Source organism: Astatotilapia calliptera, chromosome 16, assembly GCF_900246225.1.
Source record: "Astatotilapia calliptera chromosome 16, fAstCal1.2, whole genome shotgun sequence".
In the NCBI taxonomy this organism is placed as follows: Eukaryota; Metazoa; Chordata; class Actinopteri; order Cichliformes; family Cichlidae; genus Astatotilapia; species Astatotilapia calliptera.
The window spans coordinates 30,769,622-30,786,398 of NC_039317.1; the positions used below are offsets into that span (position 1 = coordinate 30,769,622).

A 16,777-nucleotide genomic window follows, 5' to 3' on the forward strand; every position below is an offset into this window, starting at 1 on the left:
CATGTTTTCTTGGCAAATGTTTTAACTGTTCTGTTTTGTACACCTTCATGACCTCTAATACTTAACAAAGCAAAACCTGATCATCATCGTATCCATCGTAGCTGATTTTCTTAAACGTCTAAACGTTTAGCTGCTTTCTGTATACATGCTTTACATTTTAGGACAGCGTCTTCAGTGTCCAGCATGTATTATGATGAACTTTTTTTTCTGCAAACCTGTGTAAATAGTATTTCACTGCCGCACATATGTTTTTACATCACTTCAAATGTGGCTTAACACCCACCAATGCTTCTGATGTCTGTGAGGAGTTATTACCTTGACAGCAAAGCTTAAAATCAGCATGACTAGGCTGTGAAAACTTGTGCATGAGCATAAATAATGAGATCTAGATTCATCCGAAAACTACTTTTAGTATTTTGTTTTTTTGTTTTTTTCTGCAGCACCACCGGTAACATTTGCTGATATCCCAGAGAGGGACCTTTTCCAGAGTGTTGTGGAACATGAACAGCTTGTTCTGTCATGTGAAGTATCAAGGTCTGATGGTGTTGTCAAATGGTACAAAGACGGAACTGAAATGCAACCAACCAATAATGTTACAATCCAAGCAGAGGGCACCAACAGAAAGCTGATTACACATTCAGCCCAACTGTCCGATACAGCTACATACACATCCCGTGTAGGAGACAACGTTTTAGTCTTCAAAGTTAACATACGAGGTAATAAAATACTCAAATACAACAGTCCAGAATTCAAAAACTCTGCTGATTGTATCTGCATATACAGATGTGGCTTCAATTACTTGTACTCTTTCTCCAAAGAACCTCCTGTGACGATAATCTATCCCAAGGAGGATGTCCACCTTGACCGTCATGTCCCTGACGAAATTATTCTAAGCTGTGAACTGTCTCGTGCCAGTGGTGTGGTCAGCTGGTATAAAGACGGTCAAAAGCTTCAAGAGAGTGAGAACATCAAGCTCAAGGTAGAAGGGCCTTATCGACGACTTAAGATACTGTCTAGTGGAGTAGAGGATTCTGGAGAATACGTCTGTGATACAGCTGACGATTCAATATTCTTTCACCTAAATATCACAGGTACAAACACCTGACACTATAGATACTGTCTGTGCATGTGGGGATATGTCACTGTTCTAAGAGAAAGGAGCACAATGTCCTATTAGGGGGTTGGTATATTTAACTCAAACAAGTCAATGTCACGCATCATCAGAACATTTTTAAGGCTAAAATATTGATATCTAAATGGCCTCCCACCAAGGTAAGGTGAAATTAACTCTGGTCTGTTGCTCTGCAAAGAGCTGAGAAATATTTTAACTGGTGCATACAGAAGCCTTTACACTATTATGCAGTATTGTTTTAATTGAAAAGCTGGGTAATACCATTCACTTTCAGAACCTCCAGTGAAGATTGTATCCCCAAGTCAGTCAGAAATGGAACTGTGTCAGCAGACATCTGAGAGGATGGTGCTAAGCTGTGAGATCTCACGGCCCAATGCAATGGTACGCTGGTATCGTGATGGACTCGAGGTGGAGGAGAACGACAATCTCATTCTGGAGGTGGACGGTGTCTACAGAAGACTTATTATACCTAAAACCACTGTCAAAGATTCAGCAGAATATGTATGCGACACAGCGGATGACTCCAAGACGTTCTTTGTAAACATAGCAGGTAATTAAACTTAATAATTAGAAGGCTCTTGCTATGTCAGCATATATCCACTCTAACTTAAGATTCACTTAACACACAGAGCCTCCTGTTCGCTTCATTCGTCCTCGGAAGATGGCAAGTAGAGTAGAGAAAATGGCCGGGGAGACTCTACTTCTAGACTGCGAGGTTTCAAGATCAAATGCTGAAGTCACTTGGAAGAAGAATGGGGAAGAAGTCGAAGACTCTAGAAACATCACAATCCTTGAAGATGGCGTCATCCATCAGTTGACCATTCACTTTCTGACAGTGGAAGATGCTGGGCAATATGTCTGCGACGCAAAAGACGATGTAATGGATTTCAGTGTGATAGTGCAAGGTAGGTTAAGCCTCATGCCTGAATTATGCTTCTGGGGTGAATCTATGTAGAGCCACTGAAGTTGCCCACGGAAGTGGCAGGCTGCATTGATGGTGATGTGTGGTTATATTTCTAGGAAGGCTATACTCTAAGGTTTCATAAGGGTTTGTGCTTACGACATATCTATGGTGTAGATTTAACACAGACGTACTGTCTGTAAACAGGCCTAGAGACTAGTTGTTGATCTCCAGTTGCTAGGGAAAAATGTGTATGTGTCCCAGCACCAAAAACCTTGATTGTTTTGGTTTCTAGCAGATTGCTGCAGTTGCCTGTAGTGTGCATGAAAGATAGAGATTTGTCTGCAAACACTTTACATTTACACTCCAAGCAGCAGTAAAACCTGGAAAACATTGACAAAAGTAGGACATTATTGCTTTAACAAACACATTTTAGAAGCCACAACTTTTACTTTGAAGGCAAATGGTTTCCAGACTGTTTCACTATCATTTGGGGAATAGTTTGCGAGTGCAGCGTATATAGCTTGACTGTCCTGCAACCATTTTTCCTTTGCAGATGGTCTGGCAATTATTCTGTTCCAATAAATGGAATGTTCTGTTTTCTTCATTTTCAGAATTACCTGTAAAAATTCTTGGAAAAACAGATGCAAAAATAGAAAAACAGTTCTTAGTATCAGATGACATTATTCTTGTATGTGAACTCTCAAGAGCCAATGCCTCAGTCAGCTGGTATAAAGATGACAAGCTTATTGATGACAATGAGCGATACTGCATCGAAGAGCAAGGTGTTTTCCGATCTCTGGTGGTCCTAAATGCGGCATTTGAAGATTCAGGGGAATATACCTGCGATGCAGTGGATGATAAAATAGTCTTCTATATCACTGTCAAAGGTAATATTAATAATAAATACTTAACAACTTGTCTTTCCTTTATGTTGAACACAAAATGATAATGTGCTTGTTTTTGTTCAGAGCCTCCTGTGCAGATCATTGGAAATGCAGGCCACCCAGAGCATCATATACTGGTAGCAGGAGATGATCTTATTTTGGAGTGTGAAGTGTCTCGGCCAAACGCCACAGTTGAGTGGTTATGGAACGGCAAGAGACTGAAACCAGATACTCGCGTAAAAATTGACAACTATGACGTTGTTAGGAAGCTTGTTCTCTCTGGACTTCAGCCCTCGGACTCTGGAGAATACATTTGCGATGCCCTCGATGACAAATTGATAACAATTGTAGAGGTCCAAGGTAAGTTAAGATGATGTTCAAAGAGGTGTCAGAATTTCATATGACTAGGTTTAACCTCCTAAGACCAAAACTCTTTCATGAAATGCATTTTTAATTTTTCTTTGCTATTTGGGTTGATTGGGAACTGATGATTGTAAAAACAAAGAATTACCAGATTTTTTTTTTTTACCTAATTTTTGTTTCTGAGAAAAATGAGATCCACATATGAGGACATTCGTTTTAAATTTTGATAGATCAGTGGCAGTATAACGTCCTTGTAAGTGGATATCAGGCCCTTGTAGAGAAAAATTAAGTATTTTGGTCTAGACAACCCAAAATGTGATGTCCACATATGTGGACGCCAGGTCCTAGGAGGTTAATGATGCTTGCACTTGGAATTTCAAGCAGCTTCTTTGTAAATGTATTTTTGCTCAGAGCCGCCAGCCAAGTTTCTGAATAAAAAAGCAAACAACATCACAGCCTATGAAAACGAGAGCGTCACACTGTGTGCCATTGTGAGCCATGAAAGAGCAAATGTTCGGTGGCTGAAAGATGGCCAACTATTGAACGAGGAGAACATTCACATCTCCAGTGTGGGTAATACCCACAAGCTCATCATTAATCCTCTGCAGCTGTCTGATTCTGGAGAATATGTCTGTGACGTAAAGACAGATGAGATGTATTTCAGTCTTTTAGTGAAAGGTAGGAATTTGTCACTTAACAAAATGTGACCTCTCTTTCTAAGTATTTGATTACAAGATGCCATGATCTAAAACTGTATTTCTTTGCCCAACAGAAATGAAGGTTAAATTTATCAGACAGTTGGAGAATATCAAGGCTCTAAAGGGAACCCGCCTTACGTTACAATGTGAGATCAACAAGCCAAAAGGAGACGTTCAGTGGCTAAAAAATGGCAACGAGATCTCTCATAGCCGTCAGCACACAATCAGGGCTCAAGGTAGAGAGCGGAGCTTTACCATCCACCAACTAATGGAGGAAGACAGTGGAGAATATGTCTGTGAATCCACAGATGACAAGACCTCAGCCACTGTTACTGTAGAAAGTAAGTCCGTGTAAATCTTTAAGAGAGACAATATGCTGGCCAATGTGCAATTGTAACATGTGAGCAAAGTTTGAGCTCACAATTCATATGAATGTTTTTCAGCCCCCCGTATTATTGAGTTCATAGCAGAGCTTCGCAATGTCATCATCTGTGAAGGAGAAGATGCAGTTTTTAAGTGTGTGGTTTCACCAGAGGACACCAAGTTGGTGTGGCGCTTAAACGGCAAGCAAGTAGCCCTGAACGAGCGCACTGTGGTTTCCAGCAATGGGCTATGCCACATGCTCTGCATCAACAACTGCATGGTTTCAGATAGCAGCAGAGTGACAGCTGATGCAGAGGGGTTGATTTCAGAGGCAGAACTACAGGTTCAAGGTGAGTTGCGGCCCCTGCGATTGACACTTTACAAATTTGAATAATCCATAGAGGTTAGAATATTCAACATTAAGTTTCCTTATTTTTCTCTGGTGACTATCAAGCTTCAGTGGAGTAGTTTCCCTTTAATGGCATATATGACACATATTCCTTGCAAACAACTTTAAACTATTGAAAAGGTGACTTTGACAGCTTGCACCTCACAGGTTCTCATATCAGAATTCCTCTGGTTACTGACAGAGACAAGTGGCTCAGTGGTTTTGGCGTGCATTGCACTGCAGGGGGTAAGGCCCCACAGAGCTTTTTACTCATTCTCTGTGCTTAAACTTGCCATGCACCTTTGCTGGTTTACATATTCCCGTTGGTTTGGGTGTGGCCTCACAGTAGACTTAACAAAAACCACATACATAACTTAAGCATACTGTAATTGAATATAAGTGATGCAGAAAAACTGTTGACACGCTGTTATGTACTAATTCCTAACATTCACTTCAAGAGCAACAGGTGCTGTTCAGTAAGAAAATGACACCAGTTGTAGCTGAAGAATACAGTGAAGCAACTCTAGAAGTGGAGGTGAGTGTGGATTCGGGAGAGGTGCGGTGGATGAGGCAAGGGGTGCTAATCCACCCTGGGGCCAAGTATACTCTAAAGCACAAGGGCCGCAAACACAGTCTCACCCTCCACAAAGTGTCAATGTCTGACCGGGGCACCTACAGCTGTGAAACCCTTCATGACCGCACACAAGCCCAGCTCACAGTGGAACGTAAGTGCCCACGTGTTCTCACTATGCCCTGTTGTTGTTTGTTTACCGCTGTTGCCGACAACCCCATCTCACGCGCAGCCTCCATCACTGCTTCATATGAAGGCAAATTTCAATTAACTGAGTAAGAGTAATTTGAGTGACCTGGGGACCAGGTTGGCACTTGTACTGAAATATGATGGAATCCAACAGGTGATATCCTTACAGCCCAAGCTGACTTTCGGACCAGGGCTTTCTGTTGTGACGCAGGACCAACAAAGCCCTGATAATTACACATGGGTGGGACACACCAAATTCTATTCTAAGGGTTAAATGCTTGATAATTAAAAGATGCCTCTGTTCACAGCCCATAATTTGATTTTGTAAACAAAATAGAAAATTCCTATGAATAAGCGTCATTTAACTTTGTCGAGAGCATTGAGGCCTGGCATACTGTAAAACGGGTAGGTTGTGGTGATTAAGATGTACTTATGCTTGTTTTTCTTTGCAGATGCTTCTTGTGTTTCGTAGTCCTATGAGCCACAGGCCAGTGGGTGAATTAAAGGCTGTTCTTTCAACACTAGTGTGGGTGGGAAGGGGAAAGTCAGTACTTCAGGCTGCTGTTGGCACCTCCTATGAATTTGGATCTCCTCCTATTGCATCTAAATTTACACCCTGGCCTTCAAAATTGAGGTTGTTGTCATCAGGTCTCCAAAATAAACACTCCTTTTTTTCCACAGGGAATGTGTGTCTGTGTTAGAATAGGTGAAAAATGTTGGCCCTTCCAAAGTGCACTGGGCTTTTGCGTAAAGCCCAGTGCTCAAATGCCTTGTGTACGTGCCAGCTTGTATTGTTTAACCACTGTGCACCAAAAAGACTCCACGCCTGTTCTCCGACTATAAAAGGACGCCATGTCTGCTCAGCGCTAAATGCCTGAAATGAAAATGCCTGTGTTAGGTTCCCAGTCTCTCAAACATGACTTTTCCCACTTTGATGCCTCTGTAGCTCGAAAAATCACAATCAAGAGGGGACTGACTGACATTAAAACCACAGAGAGGGAAACGGCTTCTTTTGAGGTAGAGGTGTCCCATCCCAATGTCCCGGGCACATGGATGAGAAACGGACTCAAGCTTAAGCCAACTAATCACTTCCGTATGAGCGCAAAAGGACAAGTCCACAGCCTTACTATCTCTAACCTGTCAGTAGAAGACACTGGCACCTTTGTGTTCTGCATAGAGAATCTGAAGACCTCTGCAAGGCTTGTTGTAAAGGGTAGGTACTTTTGAGAAATTGTAAAGAGAAGCAGCTTTGCGATAATGAGTGCAAATTGCTCAACTGTTTAGTTCAATAATCATGTAAGTAATCCAGGCCAACTTATTATGCACTTCTGTTCACAGCAGGCAAACTGCAACTTTACTCATTTTGTTGTGACCTTAAACTGGTAGCTAAAGTGGCCTACTCAACGCTGGCCATGTGCCAACTAGTGGAGGCATGTAACAGAATGGATTGACAGCACTGCTACCACTGCCTTTATCCGGGCTCGTGTTACAAACACAAATTGGCCTAGCCCAACCAAGTGAAAGGCAGTAGCTCGGTTGAGTCTTTTCTGTCAGGTGTCATTTTAACCTCATGCTGTAAAATAATCCACTCCATAACCAGTCACTCAGTATGCATCATCCCTTTGAGCTCAGTATGAAATGCTGTCGATGACAATTGGATGAAAATGTCATCGCAATGAATCCATATAAGTTACTCCTAAAGGTTACTTTAATTTTGAGCAGCAATGTGTTTGAAGAAATTTAAGCAGGATTTTGGCTGTTAAGTAATCTCTTTCTGCACCAGAGCCCCCAGTGACCGTTTTCAGAAAACTGGAGAACCAGAGGTTCCCTGAAGGGGCAGTAATCTCCATCGAGTGTGAGCTGTCAAGACACAACGTGGATGTGAAATGGATGAAGGTCAGTGTTTGGTTTTTTTATTTATTCTTTACTGGCAACATTTGTGATACTGACAAAAGATCACAGAAAAAAAAAAACACCCTGAAAACATTGATGTTAAAAGTTTTTTTAGAGTAATTTCCCCAAACCAACTCTTGATCTCTGCAGAATGTTCAAAGTAAAATTTTACTGCATTTGTTTGTTTTATTTTGTGTTTTCTTATCATTTTCAGGACGGGGCTGAGGTGAAGACCAGCAAAGACTTGCGCATTTATGCAATGGGAAGGAAACGGTTTCTCCAGATCATGAAATGCCAAGTCAGTGATTCTGGCATGTACACCTGCGATGCAGGAGATGCAGCTACATCCTGCACTGTGGAAGTCTACGGTACAGTCTACTATGTAAAATGATACCAACTTGATGGCAACCAAGTATTAAAGCAGTTGTAGGTTTTAAAAAAAATTGTTACTGGTCCTAAATTTATATAGTTTTGATAAGAAGCGATATTATGAGATGGGGTGTTTTTTGCAATAAGGACCTTACAAAAACTAGAATGATGACTCACTACAGTGCCACATCAAATGGTTGGGCATTTTTATTCAGAATTACACAATTACTACCAAGGTCATCTTCTGAGCTATGATCAGACACTGTTAGATGGCTTGGAACCTGAATGCTACACAGCTGTAGCCGGTGTATTCAACAAGAATCACCTGTTGCTTCAACACTTATAAAGCCCACGTGCCTGATTATTGGTATCTATGCTGGTATAGCTGGACATTATCGCATCAATCACCAATTATTCGCAATTCAAACAAGCCAAGCTTTAGTTAGCAGTTAGCAATAACCTCACTGAAGCATGTTGTAGTTGAACACAACTACACCAAACTACAACAAATAAGTAACTTAATAAGTTACTAAATATAATTTTGTATTGCCTGCCAGCGATTTGAGGTTGTGGTTAAGGCTCCATTATATATAGGAGTACAGTAGTCTAATTTTGGAGATATTGTTGCTTTTTGGCTAACAGTACTAGTAAGATTAGTATCTCCATTTTAAGATACCGGTTCTGACATTTAAAGCTCTTCAAGGACAAGCACCAGCCTACATCATTGAACTTTTACAGCCCTATGTCCCTAGTAGGTCCCTGAGGTCTTGTGATCCGGGCCTACTTGTTGTTCAGCATACAAGGCTGAAAACCAAGGGAGACAGAGCTTTTGACACTGTGGCCGCCAGACTGTGGAACTCTCTTCCTCAGAACTTAAGATCTACGGACTCAGTGATCACTGTTAAAAACAACTAAAAACACATCTTTTTAGAATTGCATTTTGTTAACTGTCTGTTTTTGTTTTATACCTTGTGAAGCACTTTGTGATCTTTTATCTAGAAATGTGCTATATAAATAAAATTTTACTTACTTACATGTGCATATAATGCAGTTCTCTTAATGTTTAAGAAGAACACAGCAGAGAATAAGTGTCTTTCTTCTTAAAAATCAAGATGAGCTATTAAGAAATTGTACTTGTGTGGATACCATCAGAAAAATATTTGCAGATACAGAGCTACATATAAAAAATACATTAGTTAAAAGTTTCTGTGTCTGAGAAAAATTAGAAACTTAGCTATACAAATATATTGTTCTAATAAAATGTTCATAATTGTAGCCCCAATAGTGCTATTAGGCTAGTATTACTAATTAGGTTGGGAAGTTATTAATGATTAATAATAAATTATTAGTACTGCTGGATGTAGCTGGTATTTATGGCCATGTTGTTTTAGTAAGGAGTTGAAACTGCATTCAAGACGTGGCTTTCAGCTTTACAAATACAGCACAATGCTGCCATCTGCCTGCAACATTTATATGTTCTATGTCTGCTGGATGTGTGAATGAGGACTCCATTGTAATCTTAAATATATATATGTATACATATGTATTTATATATACATATTTTTAAATTTGAATTCTACAGAGCGTGAGCTGGTGATCCTCCAAGGTCTTGAGGACCTGGACATCCAAGAGGATGAAAACGCTGTGTTTGTTTGTGAGATCTCAGTGGAGGATGTGCCAGGGGAATGGTACAAAAATGGGGAGCGGATACAGCCCACCAGCACCATTAAGATCCGCCAGGAAGGTTTGCAAAAACCAAAACAAATAAACAAACAAAAATACTTTTTAGGCTTTAACCAGAAAGAAAACCTGAGAATTTGAAAAAATATTTTATAATAAACATTTCAGAATTTTTTTCATTTCAGGGACAAAACATTTTCTTCTCATGTGCAACGTGCGAGCAGAGGACTCTGGAGAGATTAAGTTTGTGGCGAGGCACATTGAATCTGTTGCTTACTTGGAGGTGGAAGGTATTCAAATAATGCACCTACTAACTAATTAGAATGGATAAACCATACAGGGGCAACCTGATGATCCTTAAGTTTTGGGGGGTTAATTCAGTGATTTTTGCTCATTTAATCCAACTAAACAGTAAAATTTCATTTTTTCAATGCAATCAATATTTAGCTTCACATTTCCTGTCTCTAGTGCATGTATTGAATATGTATTGTCTAATCATTAAAGTAAGGTGAGGTAGGTTACAATGTCTACCTCAGTGTGTTGTGATTTCAATAAGACCCATATTTAAACGACATTCCTTCCCTTTCAGAGCTTCCAGTCAGTATTGTAAAACCTCTGCAAGACAAGACGGCCCTTGAGAAGAGCCGTGTGATCTTGGACTGCACAGTATCCAACCCCAGATGTAGCATCCGCTGGTACAAAGGCAGCAATGTCATCCTGCCCTCTGAACGCTTCGAGATCTGCAGTGAAGGATGTTATCGCAAGCTGATCATCCAGCAGGTGGCGCTAGATGATGAGGGCACATACAGTGTGCAGGTTGGAGATTATACTTGCTCTGCAAAGCTGACAGTGGAGGGTAAGAGGCTTTTTCATTAAAGCTTAACATCATCAGTGCACAAAAATGACATCTGACTAAAAGTTAGGTCTAGTTCTTTTAGCAGGATATTGTTATCTAGGCATGCACCACCTTTACTAGGTCTGTTTTTATTTCTGTGCCATTGATTATCCCATAAAATGGGTTGTAGAGACAAATGTCAGGACTTAAATTTTTTCCACCCCTTCCCCCCAGAGTCTGTTATTAAAATACCCAGAGTTTGTTATTAGAGCTGTAACAGGATAAAATCCCTCTCTTATAGCAGCAACAGCAAATACTGTGTGTGCATATATAACCAGATAGTGCCACCTACTGGAACAGCAGAGTTACCACATGTAATTTCTTATTTCGTGAAAGGTGTAATATACCGGCACATTTTTATATAGGAGTCAGTCTGTTTTAATTTCACAATCACCTTATTTAACTTGATCATGGGTGATATAAAGTAATGTTCATAGATAAGTCCCCAAACGGGCAAATTAAAATCATCTACACTGATTTGATTCTACACTGATTTCATAGTGTAGTGGTTTACAAATTTGCCTAAATCATGAAAGAGTCCTGTTTGAGAACAGAATGAGAGCATGGCCAGCAGAAGAACCCCTCCTAGGTCATTCCTGGGAGGGCAAATCTACTGTGGCGCTGCTTTGTAAATATGGGAACAGTTAAAGAAAGACTTTGTTTAACTTTCAGGAAAGCAATGTAATAATAATGATGATGATGATGATCCAAAAGGCAAAAACATGGGATGTTTCTTGGCAACATAATCTGACGTGAAAAATATCAGCCGGGCTCTTTAATGTAAGACATTGACTTTGTAATTTTAAAAAATCATCCATCCAGCATCTTAACCGCTAATTAGTATGCAGGAGCAACACTGTTAAAAAGATTGTTGAATATATTGTAGTCTGACATTCAGTGCTCTGGATGTTTGTGTTATCCTCGATTTTGGTAGTGAACCTGTAATATCTCCTTGGATACTGATGTTCAGAGTTGGTTATAGAATAAAATCTTGAACAATTTTAAAGATTATAGCTTTCTCTTTTGACTGTGTGGCTGTAAAATCTGGTCACAGTTTTTCAGTCTTGAAAATTTTGAGTGGCTGTATTCTGTACTTAGAACACTCAAACGCTATTAAAAGAAACTGTAAAAAAAAAAAATCATTTTTTCCAGTGTCCTCACTGTAGTTTCAGGGCCTGTGAAAATTTTATAGTTTTATTAAATAGACAGAAATTATTGGATGTAAATGAGCTGATTTTGAGGGGATCGGGTGGGCCCTTGTTCATATTTGGTTGATTTTTCTTCAGTTGTTCCTTCACAGTTTATTTTGGTGTACTTCCCTGTAATCCTGTAATTAATTTTTTAAAACCGTTTTCTTGATCGGGGCTTAATTACCATAGCATGGAGAGAGGGAGAGAGAGAGAGAGGGAGAGACCCTCAATTGTTTTGTTTTTAACCAGTAGGTGTCAGCCTCCTCAAACAGTTAACTGTCTACTTCTTACCTTGTGAAGTAAGATAGGGTGCCTTGGCCTATGACAGCTCGGATGATCTCCAGCTTCTCTGTGACCCTGATGGATAAAAATATGGAGTGATGGAAGTTTTGCCTCCTTTGTTTTAACTTCTCTGTTCAGACCGAGACATCTTCTTAAAAGTGTGTATTCGTAGGTTAAAACACTTAACCGCTTTCTCTCTCATGCCCTTACCCAGGCCAGTCTTTATTGATGGTCCGAGAGCTTAAAGATGTGGAAGTCATGGCTCCTGATGAGGCCTGCTTCGAATGTGAGGTCTCAGCTCCTGTCTTCAAATCCCCCGTGTGGACTCTGAACGGGGAGCCTTTGCAGCCGAGCTCTCGGGTACGCCTGGAGAAGATGGGCACAGTGCACAGGCTGACCCTCAGGCAGACCTCTCCGGAATTGAATGGCGTGGTAGAGTTCACAGCTGGGAAAACAAAGAGCAAAGCCCAGCTACGGATAGTGAGTAAGTAGAATAATGGCAATTTTTAAGAGGCAGTATTTTAGTAGGTTTATTTGCATATTTGAAATAACTTTAGATGATTCATAGAGGTCCGCAAATTCATCCTCAAAATATGGCTACAGACATCCTTTAATATTATAGATTATTATTAACTTTTAGGAGTGTGTGTGTGTGCTGTAAAAGTCATGCTCTAGCCGGTTAAACATGCAATTTAAAACCTGGTCATGTAATTGACACCTGAACCACTGATGGAGGTAATAACAAAGTCTCGAATTTGCTCCATTCGAATGCAAAGAAACAAAATATAGAAAGTGTAATGATGCACAGTTGGAGGAGAAAATGATGTTTGAGTGTAATAGTAACATTATGTTTTCTTTGCCATGAACTGAATATGCAGATTTGCAGGTGAACAAAACAAACTGCCCATGTGGCGTATTTAAAGTGTGTTGCATGACTTGGCGTGGTATATACAGCACAAAGCAATAAAAACAGTAAATGTTTGGCTCCCACAGTGCTGCGTTCTATTATCAATATAGGGTGTTTATGGTGGCAGTCCATCAACAGGCATGTAGGTCAAGCAAAATGGAGCACGCACCCGCCGAAGCAGGAGTAGGTTAAACTATTTTTAGTTTTATTATGCCGCCTTTTAAATGAATGTGTGCTATGTTCAGGCAGTAAAACTGTCAGAAATTCACTCAGCTTTAAAAAAGAGGACAGATTGCAACATGAGCAGAACCCCATGCATGAGTAGGAAAAGTCAAAGCAATTAAAACACTGGTGAAGTAAATGGATTTGCTCTGATTGTGTTATAATACACTTAATTTTGCTCACATGATAGCTGCATCTACATTTGGATCTTATAATATATGTGATTGCCTTCAGGTCTCAGACTTCAGAAATCATAAGAAATGTGTGGATTACTTTTGTAAAATAAAAGCTTAAATTGTTGCTATTATGGAAGGCAAAAAATTATTATTCTTTCACATGACATGTAGGTAGTTTGGGTTTTTTTTATTTTGCAAACACAGCATAATTTTAGATCTCGTATCTCTTAATATCTTAGATAAAATGTATAAAAGAAGAATCAGTCTTTAGAAAAATAATTTTTACCCAGGGGTAAAAGTATCCCCTTTGGAGTTTAATTATAAGTTTATGCCTTGAGGAAAAAGGCAGAGTTTCCAACTTTAAGATAAATAGGTATGAATTATTGCATAAAGTAATAAATTGAAATAGGTGAAATTGTAAATGAGTGTTTGTGTATTATCTTACATAATGTGTTTCCTCGTTTATCCAAGATAACATTCTGCCAAGGGTGAAAATAAAGGCTAATGTAGTCTAGTTTAATCTAATCTAATCAAAGAAGATTCGTAAAGAGTGAGGAGTCAGAAACCAAAGGAAGTAGGCTAGCAGGTCATACAGTAAGTAGGCTTGCATGCTCTGTTTATCTTCCTGTTTGACTAGAATGGGTATTATAATTTTTTAAAATGCAGATCATTTTGTATTAAATAAGATTTGCAACTAGCTCTTAAGCTCTTTATCTTATCAAAGCATTTATTGAGGTCACAGAACAAGATCAAGGGAACCAAGGACATTTTCCCCCACATGCATTAGCTTCACGTTTCAATCCTAAAACTGCATCTTTCTTTTATATGCAATCTATGATCCACAGTTTTCTGCTCACACTGTGTTAGGGGTTACTTTTATTCTTGGTTTAGAATTACTGTTCTATGTAATGCAATAGAAAAATAAAGCGGAAAAGAAAACATAAAAGGATGGTTGATATAGTTAGCATCAATTGTGAATAAAAAGGTTTATTAATTAAAAATGTGCTAGCATGAAATTATCATCCAACAGTATAGATAAATACAGCTGAAACAGATTTGTCACTAAACAGCTGGAAATTATTGGCTAAATCTAAGATTAACAATTGAAACTGTTGGCTAATGGTACACCAGACTGCTTGGTATGTGGAGAAGCTATGTTAAGAATAGCTAACAGTATCATTTAACTCTGGATTATCCTTAGTTTTATCTAACAGTCAACAAATGTGTTAGCTAAACATTAATACTTAAAAACCGGCCAATAAATGTGATGAACAGCATTTTTGGGGTGGTAGCTAAGTAGTGCACACATGGTTGAGATGGTAAGCTAATAGTTAGCAATAAACAGTGGAGACAGTTTGCGAGTCATAGCTCGTAAATGGTAATCCGAATCTCAATGGTAAGAGTAAGAGTGGAAAGCTGAAAATAGTCCAGTTCCAGTATAAAATGACTTCATGGGAACTCATTTAAACATGAGAGGGAGTTCTCGAGTTCATCTGTCATGACAGTACTTTTGGGGTATCAGCTAAAACCACTTACTGAAAGGGATCACTTCTTTGAAACAGGCGCTTGTCTAGAACGGTCAGAGTTATGTTTAATTAAATCAAAAAATAAAATATGGCGAGCCTCGCTGAACCAACTGTAAGACTTTGTTTCTCTGGACTTCAAAGTAATTTTTTCCTCTGCTTCACAGGTGATCACTGAGTGAAATCCCTGCTCTACAATTACCTTGATGTGGCTTAACTATTATACTGGTGGCTGAAGTTGTACCACTGAAATTGCTTATATATTTAAATCCAGTCTGTAAACGTGGCTTAAACAGGGTTGTGATGGATTTTCATGCAGTTCATTTAATCGTCTCATCGTTTTAACGACATTTGCCAGCGTGTGAGAACATTTACAAAGAGTTTTTTTGTTGTTATATAAAACTGGAGTTTCGTTGTAAATAATTTCCAATGTGAAAGTGGTTTGACTGGGTTAACTGGGTTATGAAAGCTTAAGATGAATGTGTATTTGTGCCAAAGAAAATAGAATAAAATGAAATAAAAATCTGATTGAAATACTCAAACTTTAAGTCTCTGGTGTTAAAGTAACCCAACAACAACAACAACAACTCGAAAGAGATTTGGAATATAATGTATGTAAAGCAAAAATTAAAACTCTCAATGTGTGTCTGTATACACACATTGGTAGGCCTTTTCCATTAGGAAACTAACATTATGTATTAATTTTAGGCTCCCCTTATTTTATTACAGCATGTTTTTGTGTGGATGTTGTGGCAGCGACTTTTTCTTTTGGTTTAGAAAACAGAAACACATGAATGAAGTATGAGAACAGACTGCATATAAAAGATGGACTTACCCAACATGATGTAACCCACTGGCAGACTGTGATCAGCTGAGGTGTGCTGCTGCTGTTCTTTGAAGATTAAAAGGTGAAATCAACAAGATATAAGTAGATCTTGCACAAGCTATCGACGCCGATTTACAACTTGTACTCAGAATAAAGGTGGAATTCAGTGAGTGAATCATCAGCTTCAATTTTGCTCAACATTGGTGATGGATACTCCAATTTACTTATGTAAACTGGCTTAATGTTTTAAAGCATGCAGTAGGAAATAATGACTCCCCACACCTAAATAATGAGCCTGTTTTGAAAATGGAAGGAGTAGAAAATACATTAAACGTAAAAAGTCATCAGAAAAATAAATACTTAAAGCACAAATACCTGAAAATTTGACTTAAGTACAGTAACAGTAATTGCATTTAGTCGTTTCCCGCCTCTGGAACTGGTATGAAAAGTGAGTCATTAGTCAATGAGAATTTTATTTAGTTTTATGTTATATTCTAGCCATAACAACTATAATTTAGTACTGTATTCAACATGCTCTTAATCAAGCAGTTCATTCAGCCAATCAGGAAAATGCTGAGTGACATAGGAAGGAATTTGAGGACTTCTGAGGTCACTTAAGACAGCGGTCCCTACCCTTTTTGGCGCCACGGACCGGTTTATGCCCGACATTATTTTCACGGACCGGCCTTTAAGGTAAAATGGTAAATGGCCTGTATTTATATAGCGCTTTACTAGTCCCTAAGGACCCCAAAGCGCTTTACATATCCAGTCATCCACCCATTCACACACACATTCACACACTGGTGATGGCAAGCTACATTGTAGCCACAGCCACCCTGGGGCGCACTGACAGAGGCGAGGCTGCCGGACACTAGCACCACCGGACCCTCTGACCAGGTGTCGCGGATAAATACAACAAAATAAAACTAGTACTGGTACCGAAAAAAAGAAGATTTATTCATAACACACGTGAAAAGACCCAGGAAAACAGAGTTAACAATAAAAACGATAACAAAATAACGCTGAAAACCGATAAAAACCCTGAAAACCATACATTTCACACCTGAGCCTCAACTCTCGCGGCCCGGTACCAAACGACTCACGGACCGGTACCGGTCCGAGGCCCGGGGGTTGGGGACCGCTGACTTAAGACTTTTATAGGTCCATAACTCTTTCTGCAATCAGAGTAGCCACCGCGGAATAAACCATTAAAAATACTTCTTCATACCTAAAAGTCCATTGAACGCCATCTTTTATATACAGTTTATGGGTATGACCAGTGTTGGTTTTTGTGTCAGCGCAATAAATGTTTCCATCATTGG

The 16,777-nt window shown here is 39.3% G+C and overlaps 1 protein-coding gene across 19 annotated transcripts in view; it reads left to right on the forward strand.

The window, feature by feature from the left end:
• Positions 1-15,407, forward strand: part of obsl1b (obscurin like cytoskeletal adaptor 1b) — a 38,372-nt gene extending 22,965 nt beyond the window's left edge. For all 19 annotated transcript variants that reach the window (XM_026143845.1, XM_026143849.1, XM_026143853.1 and 16 more), the window contains 18 exons: positions 441-716; positions 819-1,091; positions 1,407-1,682; positions 1,762-2,037; positions 2,648-2,923; positions 3,005-3,280; positions 3,695-3,961; positions 4,056-4,322; positions 4,425-4,694; positions 5,191-5,457; positions 6,439-6,705; positions 7,276-7,388; positions 7,600-7,753; positions 9,337-9,498; positions 9,620-9,724; positions 10,024-10,290; positions 12,016-12,285; positions 14,797-15,407. In XM_026143845.1, coding sequence (XP_025999630.1) covers positions 441-716; positions 819-1,091; positions 1,407-1,682; positions 1,762-2,037; positions 2,648-2,923; positions 3,005-3,280; positions 3,695-3,961; positions 4,056-4,322; positions 4,425-4,694; positions 5,191-5,457; positions 6,439-6,705; positions 7,276-7,388; positions 7,600-7,753; positions 9,337-9,498; positions 9,620-9,724; positions 10,024-10,290; positions 12,016-12,285; positions 14,797-14,807 — 4,073 coding nt within the window. In that variant the 3' untranslated portion in view covers positions 14,808-15,407. The remainder of the gene's footprint in view (positions 1-440; positions 717-818; positions 1,092-1,406; positions 1,683-1,761; positions 2,038-2,647; positions 2,924-3,004; positions 3,281-3,694; positions 3,962-4,055; positions 4,323-4,424; positions 4,695-5,190; positions 5,458-6,438; positions 6,706-7,275; positions 7,389-7,599; positions 7,754-9,336; positions 9,499-9,619; positions 9,725-10,023; positions 10,291-12,015; positions 12,286-14,796) is intronic.
• Positions 15,408-16,777: the final 1,370 nt, after the last annotated feature.